General features: G+C 32.9%; 1 protein-coding gene across 3 annotated transcripts in view; it reads left to right on the top strand.

Annotated features, from left to right (window-relative positions):
• The window catches only part of LOC123552372 (adhesion G protein-coupled receptor L3-like), a 56,541-nt gene that overhangs the window by 27,854 nt on the left and 15,136 nt on the right, over positions 1-13,551 (top strand). For 2 of the 3 annotated variants that reach the window (XM_045341987.2, XM_053541878.1), the window contains 7 exons: positions 447-543; positions 2,479-2,551; positions 3,859-4,075; positions 5,106-5,243; positions 8,275-8,373; positions 8,692-8,783; positions 10,230-10,412. In XM_045341987.2, coding sequence (XP_045197922.2) covers positions 447-543; positions 2,479-2,551; positions 3,859-4,075; positions 5,106-5,243; positions 8,275-8,373; positions 8,692-8,783; positions 10,230-10,412 — 899 coding nt within the window. The remainder of the gene's footprint in view (positions 1-446; positions 544-2,478; positions 2,552-3,858; positions 4,076-5,105; positions 5,244-8,274; positions 8,374-8,691; positions 8,784-10,229; positions 10,413-13,551) is intronic. The other variant, XM_045341990.2, reaches the window with a different exon arrangement.

The raw sequence follows: 13,551 nt of genomic DNA, 5'->3' as shown, positions 1-13,551 counted from the left end.
AAATGTTGGTCCCAGTGAACCTATGCCCCTGGCCCCACCTGAAAATTTCGGTCAAAGTAGGTTTATGGTAGGAATTTAATACTGTTAAAAAGAAGGTACTCTATTACGGGTCTAATACCTTAATATGTGGATAACCCATCTTATTTTAGGACACCTACTATAACATCGACTCTCAGCGTCACATGTTAGGTTTTTTTCTTTGGAAAAACAACAACAACAACAGCAAAAAAGATGTATTCTGAAAACCGAGTTTGGAGACAAACCTCAAAATTCGTTTTTGTCTGCTTTCATGTTTCCGAGCTCATTTTTAAAATTAGCCAATGGCAAGCCAATGACAAGTCTACAGTCTGAGACTGGTCTCCATAATCATATTAATTACGTCATGATAAGTAGAAGGTATCATTATTATGTTTTCTGAAGACGTGTGTTTTAAAAATACCCTTTAGATATACCCGAAGAACTAAGAATAGACAGACTGACAAACAGTACTATCCTGCTTAAGACGAATGAAACATTAGATACCGCCAAATACAGAACTTACAGGTACATTTTGTTTCATGACTTTCAGAAGTTGAGGGTATTATCTCAGTGAACCAACTAAGTAAATGAACTGAACTTCAATAACATACAAATGAAATTATTTCTTGCAAGAGAATATACAAATTCATTCCTGGAAGGCCGGTGTGTCATTCTTATTGGCAAATATTTAATGGAAAATATTTAATGCTAACTGTCAATTAATTAATGTTTATCGACAAGTGCTTAATACTAAACACCACATACCAAATGTCAATGAATATTTAAATGTTACTATTATTCATTGATATATTCAGCATTTTATTAGAATAAGCACTTAGTATTAAGCATTTGACATTTAGTGTGTCATATTTTGAAATTAACAATAACCGTTTAATAGCCAATCTTAGACATTAAACATTTGACTAATAACATTTTACATTAACTATTTGGCATAGCACCGGCCTTGCATATTCAATTGAATGATAATTGCCGAAAGCTTTTTGCATTACACCAAGTGTTTAAGGCTGAATGCCAAAACAGTAATGTTTATGTCATTTGCATACTGATTAATTCTATTTAAGGTTTTAACTTCACTGGTTAAACGACCGGTAATATAACTGTTTGGTATTCTACAATAAGCATTCGATATAAAACATTTTGCATTTATCATCATCAAAAGCTATTGTTTTGTATTCGGTATTTAGTTACTATTTACATTCACTTTCGGCATGTAGAATACGGTATGGCGCTGGATCATTCCATAAATCTATAACGATGTTAATAGGGCTCACGTGAGTATATCATGCAAGGATAATCCAATTAACCTTTAAAATATATTAACGGTATTTGCTTACTTACTTTAACTGCATAACATTTAACTTAAAGGTCTTCATATGGTACAAAAGGGAAATGACGTCGACGTCAAAATGCAACGTTTTCAAGGGGTGTTTTAATATTAATCTAATTTAGATTTACACGTTTAATGCTGATGACACGTGAACGCATGTTTATTTCCTAAGATGCTGCTTTATCCTTGCATATCAACTCTTTCTAATATTCCATTTGAACAATTATTACCTCACACAAGTTTTAATACTGGGAGTCAATGGTAAAATCATAATTTTAATATCATTTTCGCGAATAGAATTTCTTCTTCAATGTAGATTTTCTAAATAGGAAGAGCACAGATCTACGGATTTCGGGGCCGTGAGTTTCATCCTCGGGCGAGGCGTTTGTTCTCCGTGACAATTTGATAAATGACATTGTCTGGTACCATTCGTCCTCCACCTCTGATTCATGTGGTGAAGTTGACAGTTTCTTGCGAAAATCAGGTCTGTACTGGTACAAAATCCAGGAACGCTAGTTAGGTTAACTGCCCGTCATTAAATAACTGAAAAACTGTTGAGAAAAAACGGCGTTAAACCCAAATCAACAACAGCAACAGCAAAAACATGCAGATTTTAATGAAATTTCTCACAGTCGTAAATAAACTTACGGCCTATATTATGGTGTCATATGTACAGGCGCGTATGGTTTTTTGAGATATTTTCCCACGATAAAAGGGGTCAGCGCAATTTTAAGATATAACGTGTCAGATGTTTTAATATAAAATATAATTTTAGAAATATAGTAACGTTACCGTTGTAATAAATTTGCTCACCTGTTGCTATAAATTCATAAAATGAGTTTCACTCCGTACGCCTAAAGTAGGCTTTGTTCTACGTTTTCCAGATAGCGTTACGTCATTACTTTGGTTTATCAAACGTGCACTCGTTACTATTTTCCGTAAAATCGAAATGAAGCGTAAGTTGTTTTTTTCAATTTACTGGTCTCATGTTAAACAAATTTAAATATTGTGCTAAATATTTAACTGCATTGCACATACAAATACTTTAGCAGATACCCCACCCAAACATTATAAATTGTGTTCTGAATTTATTAAGACTATATTACTTACAGTCAGACAAACAGCACGATCGAATTCCTTGTGGAACAAACAGATGTAGGTCCAATAATATATTTTACAATTGAGGTAAGTTTTTTTCTATTTCATTTTATTCTTACACAACCAAAACTGACTTTTATTGGAAGTGAAACGTACAGATTAACGAAAATGTAATTAGTGTTCTTATATAATATGTAACAGACTAGTATTGCTATTATGTTTTTAGTATTACATATTTCATAAAAAATACAGCCTCTTTCGAGAATATGTATCAGTTATAACTGGAAACAGTGTATGAGGATCATGAGTACAACTCAATCGTCGATTTCTTAGATAAACCTATTACTAAATGAATATTTCTTAATTTTCTGTAGTTGTTTCAGTGGATTCGGCCCCACTTAAATTTGGTCAATGATATTATATTGCCTAGCAACGAAAGAACACATGTTAACCTACCCTGCTAAATGTTTAACATAGAATGGGCTATCATTCAATTTGGGCAGTACCATTTATTATTTGAATGGGTGTTCACTTAAAATTTACTGACTGAATAGCGAACAGTATAGACCATGATCAGAACGCATGGATATGCAGGATGGTCTTGGTCTGCACTGGTCGCAAAGGCAGAATCACTTGCCACCAGCAGGCTAAAGGTTAAGGGCCACTGGGAGCTAAATAACATTTTGAAAAATAGGTTATTTCCAACTATAAACGGCAAACTTTTTTACAAGTGAATATCAGGTCAATGACAAAAGAACACAATTGGGAAACAGCTGTGAATGTTTCTATCCCGTCATACTTGAAAAAATGTACTCATTTATGACACAAATGACGTCTGCCTTTTCTTGTAATTTAATCAGAAAATAATCTTAGTTTCATATATTTTATATATATTTCTGTTGTTTAATAATTTTTATTTGCTATAAATTAGCAGATGCAGATAATGAAATGCCTGATATCTTTTTAGTAAACGCATTGTATCAGTCAAATATGGAATTCAACATTTTACTTGCAACTGTTAGTGCAATTTTGGTCTTGTTTAACTTATCTTTAAGTTTGAGAATTGTAGGTTTGCGTCAGGCGAATGTTCTTAGCGAAATACAGAATCTTTGAAATTGTTTTCTTATTTATTTCCTCTCTATCCATAGAAATATCCTGTAATTTGTAAATTAGAATTTGATTAGTCATTATAATTTTAGAAAATGACCCTCGTAGTTGAATACCATATATTTAATTAAAAAAAACTGAAAACATGTATGTCATGAAACATAATAAAATACCAAAGGTCTATTTGAATTTAGGCTGATATGATTTAATCATTTTTATAACAATATTTAAAAATCTGAAATTCAATTCTAAACAAAATATTCTGATGTTTGCAATTTTACCTACAGGTTAAAGATAAGGCAGGACTTTCCTCTGCAGCAATTGTTACCCTCACTATCATTGATATTGCTGACAAAAATCCAGTATGCACTGAACAAATGATCAGGATCAATACTACCATAAAGAAAATAGATGATGTAATTACTAACCTTCATGGAAACTGTGTGGGTGGAAATTATGTCAACAAAACAGTTTCATTTTCTTTGCTACATGATAACTGCACTGGTAATTATATCAGATCTTAATACAAAATGCATGACAGTTACATTTATTGATTTCAGTTTCTTTACTGTGTAATTTTTCTAACACGATCTGCAGCAATTGCTATATAAACATATAGCAAAATTGCCTATACATGAATCTACGATAAAATATGGTTGGCTGTTACATTTCACCCCCTATGATTGTGGCATAAGAGATTCTATTTCAGTTCCATTACATACAAATTATTTCAGGGCTAAACGGTTGAAAACAGCATTTCAAAAACATAAATATGATAAAAAGTCAGACTGACTTATGTGTAGGACCGTAAATTACAGTAAAACACGTTTCGATCTCTACAAGCGAATTCAATTAGCTTAATTAAGATTCAGCGGTGATGTCATAAATGTATGACATAAAGTATGACGTCATGATGATGTGACGTCATATAAAGTCAACCTCGTAACTTGTAACACAGGGTCAACTCGTCTAATTTGATGATTCTCTTCATAATTAGTTTGCGAGCTGTAAGATTACTAAATTATAAATACTTCTCAAAATTCTGATAAAAAGAAAAAATATCTATACGTTCCATTGGCTATGCAACTCTTTCTAACCATAGGGGGTAAATTGTAACAGCATATGACCCGAATGACGTATTACGCTGAAAATGTAGTACTGTAAAATGCGAATTATTTGCGATGTTAGAATCGAAATAATAAATCTGTTCCAATAATTTTATCAATTAATAAAACATGGGCAGTCGTTTGGATGCGAATGATTAAATCACTCGTACTACGCACCCGTGATTTAATTATTACGCATCCAAACTCCTGCCCATATTTTATTAACTGATAAAATATAGGAACAGATTTATTATTTCTTAAATAAAAGATTGCTTTTTTATGCCTACCTAACAGGGAAAGACACACGGAGGATATCCTGGTAGTAAAATCCCGAATAGAAGCATGCTACATTTTAAGTATTTATTGTCAAATGTTTTAGATCATAAGTAATCCTTAAATTAAATGTTCTTTGTGTACGATTGTTCCAGCATTTAGTGTGGCAACATCTGGAGATGTTATAGTGCGAAACAAAATTCCTGATAATACCCGGTCATGTCTGCTTACTGTGCAAGCAGCTGACGAAGTTGTTCCAACATTGACGACCAGCTTTGCCGTCAGTCTCAATTGTAAGTACAGGACACATTATGTCACAGATTATGTCAGAAGCGCATGTATGACACTGTGTCGATATTTTAAGTACATGTTTCAGTATTATAGGTAATTGTTTAGATTCAAATTAATTGAATCGTAGCAAGTTATTGTATTTCGTTTAATAAAATGTTTTAGCCGCTACAATCTCTAAAGTCTGTTTATCTCTTGCGCTTCAAGCAGGTTATTTAACGCTTTTAAGATCACCTGTCACGTAGTGACAGGGTGAGCTTTTGTTATCGCAATTTGTCCGCCGTCCGTTCAATTTCTTGTGTACACATTAGAGACTACATTTTGCAATCAGTTTGAATCGAACTTGCACATAACTTGTATTGACATTATATCTAGGCTCCTATCGAAAACTGGCCAGATCCCTTCATGGGTTCTAGAGTTATGGCCCGTTTAAGGACCAAAGTTGCTATTTTGGCTTGTAATGGATTTTAATCAAACTAACACAACTTGTATTGGCATAATATATCGCTTCCATTCGTAAATTGAACAGATCCCATCATAGGTTTTAGAGTTATGGCCCTTTTAATGACCAGGAATTTGCTAATTTGGCTTTTGAAGCAATATAGGGACCTTCTTTTATAGTTTGATTTGATACAAACTTGCAAAATATCTTTAGCAACAATATATCATGGATTTTATGATGAATCCGTCAGATCCAATCAGAGGTTCCGGAGTTAAAGCCCCTGATTGAATCTAAAAGAGCCAAAATTTGTTAATATTTACCTTGTGAACACGATAGAAGTGGCATTTTACATTCGATTTTAACCATCATAGGTTCTAGAGTTACTGTCCCTGAAATGGGCAAATTTTTCCATTTTGTCACTTTCAGCTTTATAGAGGTTTCATTTATGCTTTGATTTGAAACAGACTTACATAAAATGTTTATCCTGATGATCTCTATGCCAAGTCCGAAACTGGTTTATGTGGTGTCAGAAACTTGGGCAGGATGTCAAATTAAAGGAAAAGCTTTTTAACACCATAAATGCCACATTTATGACCCTACATACATGAAACTTTGTCAGAATGTTTATCTTGATTATTCCTAGGCTAGCTTTGACCTGGGTTATATGGAGTCAAAAACTAGGTCACTCGGTCAAATAAATGGAAAAGCTTGTTGGCACTCTTGAGACCATTTTTTAACCATATCTTCATGGAAAGTTGTAAGATTTTTTATCTTGATGATTCCTAGGCCAAGTTTGAAACTGGATCAGTTCGTTTCAAAAACTAGGTCACCCGCTCAAACAAAGGAAAACCTTTGTGCCAGATGTTTGTTCCTGTCATCATGAAACTTGGTTAGAATGTTTATCTTATGATTCCAATGCCAAGTTCGGTTATATGGGGTCATAAACTAGGTCACCACGTACATCAAAGGAAAAGCTTGTTAACTCTGTAGAGGCCTAATTTATAACCCTGTCTTCATGAAACTTGGTAAGAATGTTTATCTTGATGATTCCAAGGCCATATTTAACAGGTGTACGATATAGGATCTTCATGACCCTCTTTGCTAATGTATTTTGTTTGCACTGTTATCCGTAGAAGTCTGTGTAGTTGAAATCTTTTACTAGAATTCGTGTTAGCTTTCTAATACAAGCCTAAAGTGTATATGTCGCGGGTGGTAACGCATTTTCTCTCATATTAAACATATTTGTATGATAACGGGTATTTCTACGGCTTTAATGCCTTTCTCTTGATGACCAGAATGGAACATTATGATAATTTGATAAATACTTTACATGGTATTTGATTTATCTTTACTTTTAAAGTGACACTCTGACAGCAGAGATATTTAAAAATGTTATATCTTGCCTTTTTTATATTGTTTAGAAAAAATATTGAATAAATATATCTTTCTTGTTTAATATAGCTTCTGAATGGTTTATTTCTAAAGCAAGTAATATGCTCGTTTTATTTGCATTTATTTGAAAAACACGACAAAAATGAAAATGTTGCAGGCTCGGTTTGATTGAACCTGTTCGTGGACAGTAGTGAAAATGCATGCTACCGTCCACCTCCAATGATGCACTTGCGTGTTATTTTATGAAAAGCGGAATATGGTCTCCAGTTAAGCTTAAAATACTATCAGCAGTACTCCTCATCTGGCCTTTTTATGGAAAAAGCATTGTATACCCAATTATTATTCTCATTGATAGTGTTGAAATGCAGATAAAAAAGCTGAACTGTGCTCCTTTCATAGACATGTGTCAACGCCTGTAAATTTTTGCACATGTATATAGGGTTCGTTTTAATGGTAACATTAATTTACTTCAAGATATTAGTATCGTCTACTGAGATATGAACAATTGTAGAGCATAGTTTTAGTGTCTAAGAACCAAATTATCAATAGAAACGGAAAAAGTGGTATTACAAATCAAACTGCCTAATTTTTGTCCGAAAACGACAGGAATAAATAAAAAAAATAAATGCATCCAGCTATATTTCAAATAACATAAGTAACAATAATCCATTTTCTTACATTCTGCATGACATTTCAATCTGAGTACATAAAAGCAACAAAATAATGATCATTATTCAAAGAGGGAGACTCTTATCTTTCGGCAAAAATGGCTGTTTTGAATAAAAAATGCCCAGGAATTACGTACCTTCAAGGTAAAAAAAAAAAGATTTTGTGCGATAACTGACACGTAACGTCATGACGTCAATGAGATCATTTTATCGCAATAATGTTTTGTAACATTTCTGCGGTAATTAATTCGTTATTTTAGAATCATTTAATCCTTAAGCATCAGATCATACACAGTTTAATGATTCTGTATAAAAAGAATGAATATACAAATACAATTTGTTTTTTCGTAACGTTGTCGGGGAATTATCGTTCTGTAGTTTCCTCCAGTTATTGGCCGGTGTTATAGTATATTATAGGATGAATTATTGTAGGCGTTATTATTTCGGAATCTAGCCATAATATATATGTAATATAATCGAACTTTTTCTTCGATGATGATGATAAGAAAAGCTGTGATTAATGGTTCTTTTCAGACAGGTTTTGTCCAAATGACACCGACTACAGGAATAAAGAATGGGGTTTCGGAATTCCAGGGAAATACACAGACCAACGCTGTCCTCCGGGGTTTAATGGTAATTTTAGATCACCGATGTAACTGCTTTATCATTTTGCTTAATATTTAGATGACAAAAAAACGTAATGCTTTATACAACGATCACGTACATTTCCTTTTATTTCATAGAGAAATATAGTACCTTTGCGATATGGTTCTGTATAACTATGCATTACCGAACTCCGAGTTAGAATAACATGTAAATCAAGTATTCACTGACAGATCATTACCAGAATAATAATTCACCCATATCAAAAACTAAACAAATTATATTTTGATCTCCTCAATTGACATAGTATCTTAAACTATTAGTACAATAACAGTATAATATTCACAGGAAGAATAACAAGATACTGTAATGAAAATGGAGAATACCAGGATCCAGTGTATAACTGCACAAGCACGGCAATAGCTGATATTTATAAGAAGGTACTGTACATTATCTCCACGCATTTATCATATTTATATCATATTCATATATAATCTCTATCATATTTAGTATATGTATTATATGTACGAAATATATCATTTTCAGAAGAGAAAAATCGACCAATGAAGTTGCTATTCCTGACGATAATTTAGTGCGATTATATGTAGATGTATTATATTTTTGAATTAACTAAAATCACTTAAAATTGACGAATATTGTGTATCAGCTTTCTTGCATAAAAAACATAATTAATGTGTGATGAAATCACATATAAATGTAAACGATCGAGAAATAGATACTCGATGTCTGTGCACTTTTTCATAGCTCTGCAGTTTTCATCATACACATTGATATTATTATATCGCCTTGGTATGTCAGCAGTGCAATAACTTGTAGTGCCTGGTGATTTGAAGACCAGTGAAAATAGAAAAGGAAAAGGGCGATGGAATAGAATTTGCAATGCAAGAAGGTGTCCATAATGACAATTTTCTATATGCAGATGCCGTTTTTATGTTTCTGAGAAATAACCTCTGACGTTAAAATTATTCGTTCCTAATTGATGCGACTCTCTGACTGAACGCGCTCCGCGGATTACATATAACTAAATCCAAATGGAAAGGTTGCTTTATTGAAACATGCCAAACATCTTATTTGTCACAAAGATTAACATACGACGTTACCTTCGAATGCCTGGTCAATATGTTAAAACAAACCCCATTGCGATCCTCTAATTGTGCGCAACAAATTCACGCATCGAATGCTACACTACATGTGGATATCGACTGACCGGGTCAATGTATATATCCAGTGTTTCTTAATTGCCACTTTTACTAAACAACTGAAAGTGGTAACGAATTTACTTTGCTGTTGGATTAAAAAATTATGTTAGTGTAAATACTTTGAAAATAGCGGACTTGACATTTCAAGACAGTAAAAAACAACATAGTTCTTTTTGAAAATTTTAGTTTTTTTATTTTGGTACAGAAATAAACGCACCCTTGATGCAAAATGTAACGCCCTCGGGGCGCTTAAACGGGGGAATACGGAATGTGTCCTTGTGTCCGTTCCTGGGGTTCAACACACTGATGACAAATATTTAAAGCAGACACTGTAACCAAAAGTTTACAAGATGATCATTATATATTTATATAGATGTGCCCTAGTAGGAGCTTTTGCTATGCTTTAGCTTGTAGAATCACTTTGTTTACCATATAGCAAACGAAATGACTATTTGCATTATTGAGGTGGGACGTAAAAATAGGCGGTGCTTACTTTCAAACTGTTAACTATTTCTATTTATGACTTATCATATCTTGATGGTTATATTTTAAAGTGCATATTATGACGTCCGTTTTCATGGTTCTTATATCTGTAAATGAATTCTTATTTACGACATATTTTTTTTTCTTTAAAAATACTTTAGAATTCGATTTTCATACTTTTAGTTAAAACGGGAGGGTGACCGTGCCAATGTAATTGAGGCGTTGGACAATCTGACAATTTCTACATCGGAATCAAGTAGGAATGATACACTTTTGATTGGAGACTTAAATACAATCAATTCTACGCTGTCAATCATAACAGATTTAATCACAGTCAACACTTCAAATGTTGATCATGTCACAGACGTAAGTTGATTGTTATTTAATAAATATTTATAGCTCTGCAATCGTTTGGAAGGAGAGGACAAATATGGTTTTTGTAGCCACAAGACATCAGTTTCTTGGGAATGAGATAGTAGCTCGGGTTGAAAATGACCCGATAACGAATTCGTTTCCATGCGTTTTTTACTGCTTGGCCAAGAGATGATCTCTCATAACTATGAAATAGAAAATGCCCATATTTCATCTCTACTGTGAAGTCGACGTTAACGCATAAATGACTTGTTCGGTTCCTGCAAGGTGCAATGATTTAATAATGCCCTACTGTAATCAAGTTTAACAAAACGGGGCTCATTTAAATGTTTTCAAGTAGCATAGCTACTGAAAGGTTCCTTTAATTGACTTAGCATATCGTATCGCATGCTAACATGTAAACGAATATTAAAGCTAAGAAATTGCAAATTGTATTTCTGTAAAATAAGCCAAATTTCTGTTTCTTTTGAAAGGAAGAACATAGACATCTCTTACAAAATTGATAAAACGATGAATGTTCCGACGTTGCGTTTTTTTTGGTGCTAAAATGAAGACTTTTGACATCGGATCATTTAAGGGCTTAAATTGGGAATGTGTCCAGAAAATACACAATTTAAAAGGAACACTACAAGCAGTTCTAAATGTGAGGTTCGTCTAAATACGAAATTGCTTGTTTTGGATAATGGACTTCTTTTGTGTCCGGCGATTTGTTTTGATTTGTTTGCGAATAATACATTTAAAAAATAATATGCTAGTTTTAAAGTGTTTTGGTCGGTTTTTATGTCCGATTTTTAGAAACACTATTTAACTTTCTTGTTTAGAATGTCTTTTAGTTAAAAGATACTGCTAATAATTGTAAATAACGTTATTTTATCGATATCTAGTAAATTGTCCACTTAACTAGTGTTACGTAAAAGGCCTATTAGTTAATACAATATACCAAACATTGTATAGCTGCATGTACACAAATTGCGTATTCTTTAATACTAGAGATGGTACCTAAGGCCGCGTATTCAACGACAACAACAACAAATCAAGTGCAAAACTGAAGCGCATATCGCTTATCCCACGCTAGCAATATTTTAACAAAGCACCGTTCAGTAAATACGGGAACTTTTGACAGCGAAACCGGCTTCGTTATTTTGATGGATTAGCTAAAGAAAGGTGATTGTCAATTCTTTTTAACTAACACGTCCATTTTATTTACACTTATTATACTTATGACCGCCTACATTATATTAACAGAAGTTTCTATAACGGCAAATTCAGCAAGGTAAATGCGATTCCGCACGCCTCGCTCAATATGCAAATTTGGTACATTTGTAAATACAAGGTGCGTGTCATAAAAAATGATATAACTTCTATCGGCACAGTTTTTGGTATGGTTTTGGTGTGACCATCAGTTAGGATATATATTATTATAACGCTCTGTTTTTAACTCATACATTTTGAGGCCTTGATTATTCTTGGCAAACGAATTTTGTAAAATGTTGAGGGATTCGATGTCGTAAAATTCTTATAGTCTATTCATATTTTTCTCACGAATAATGTTTTCATTCCTATGATCATACCATACATGTAAATTATCGACAGTAATGAATAAAAATAATTGTCTTTGAATTATTTCGTTTGAAAATGACAGATAATGCTCAACGTTTTTATTTGAATGATTATTCATAGATCTTGAAGTAAACTATATTTTTGGGAAACACATCCGAATCTATGCGTTCTTTGTTCACATAACTAAATAGTCCTAGAAAAGTTATCTGTCACTGGTTTCACTTTTACAAGTAGGACCAAATTTGTCGGATTAAATGTTGCATTTCAGCATGAAAGATGAGTGAGTGAGTGAGTTGGGTTTTACGGCGAATCGACACAAAATGGTCATATATCGCCGAGAAGAAGTCATATTGCAAACGCCAACTGTAAAGCATAAACATTGATGTAAAAATGTAAAGCATACCCAAAAACATCCATGTAAAAATGTAAAGAACACTATGAATAATGTAAAACATATCTAAAAGCATCCATGTAAAAATGTAAAGCATATCTGTATGTACGTGTGTGTTAAAATATCAGCTGCAAACATAATAATATTGCAAGATGTAAATAAAAATAAGAAGTGTTAGATATTTTGATATATTCCTATCTGCTTTAAAAACGATAAAATATTTCCAACTGAAACGTTGTCAAATAATTCTCTCAAAGATTGAACGTCATAATATGTACTGCGTTGTGTAGCAAAGTCCACACAGTCGATTAAAATGTGTTTAATAGTTAGCGGTGTTTGACATGGTACACATTCGGGTTGATCTTCTTTATTCAAAAGGTAAGAGTGAGTCAAACGGGTATGATAAAGATGAAGTATGAAAGTTAAACCATTATATAATTAAGGTACTCCGGTATTAAGTGTTCAACAGAAAATAATATCAGATGCAATTTGAACTTTTAGGTACCATCTCTATTAATACCTATTTGTTTTTATTCCCTTTTGTCATTTTGTTTAAAACACAGGTTAATAACAAGTAAAGATAACGAAACTTTTAATGTAATAACATTTCCATTGATAGATACAGTATGATTATAGATTTATCGGCTTTTCAAAGCTTCGTCAAGAAACGACCAATTTTACCGCAGGTAAAGAAAATGACCGACAGGATAATATTATGCGTTTGTCAGTTTCGTTTTTTATTACAAAGCGATGTGACTGCAAAATACATTAACAGGGTAAGTTTTCTGAGATATTTGACGCAACGCAAAATGGCACCATTACGGTTAGTTACATCAGTGTATACAATTTAGACCTATATGAGGCTCACTGAGATGTAATACCATGACTTATCCCTACGGAGAATTTATTTTTGCAGATAATTTATATGTAGATTTATATTTATATATATAATTTATGTATAATTTATATTTATATATATATATGATTTTGTCTACCCGTCCACCAGTTTAGAATGAAATATAACAGAGTTGTTAAGGATGTACAAGTAAAATTTGCGAAAAAGGTAAAGGATTGAAAGAACAACTTTACCAGACTCAATCAAACCGAGTCTGCAATTTTCACTGTTTGCCTTGTTCTCGGTGCTTCCGAGGGATCTACTTTCCAGATTTTATTCAAGATAAA

This window comes from Mercenaria mercenaria, chromosome 4, assembly GCF_021730395.1.
Source record: "Mercenaria mercenaria strain notata chromosome 4, MADL_Memer_1, whole genome shotgun sequence".
Lineage (NCBI taxonomy): Eukaryota > Metazoa > Mollusca > Bivalvia > Venerida > Veneridae > Mercenaria > Mercenaria mercenaria.
The sequence above is the reverse complement of the archived record's forward strand: the minus strand, read 5'-3'. Positions and strand labels throughout refer to the sequence as shown.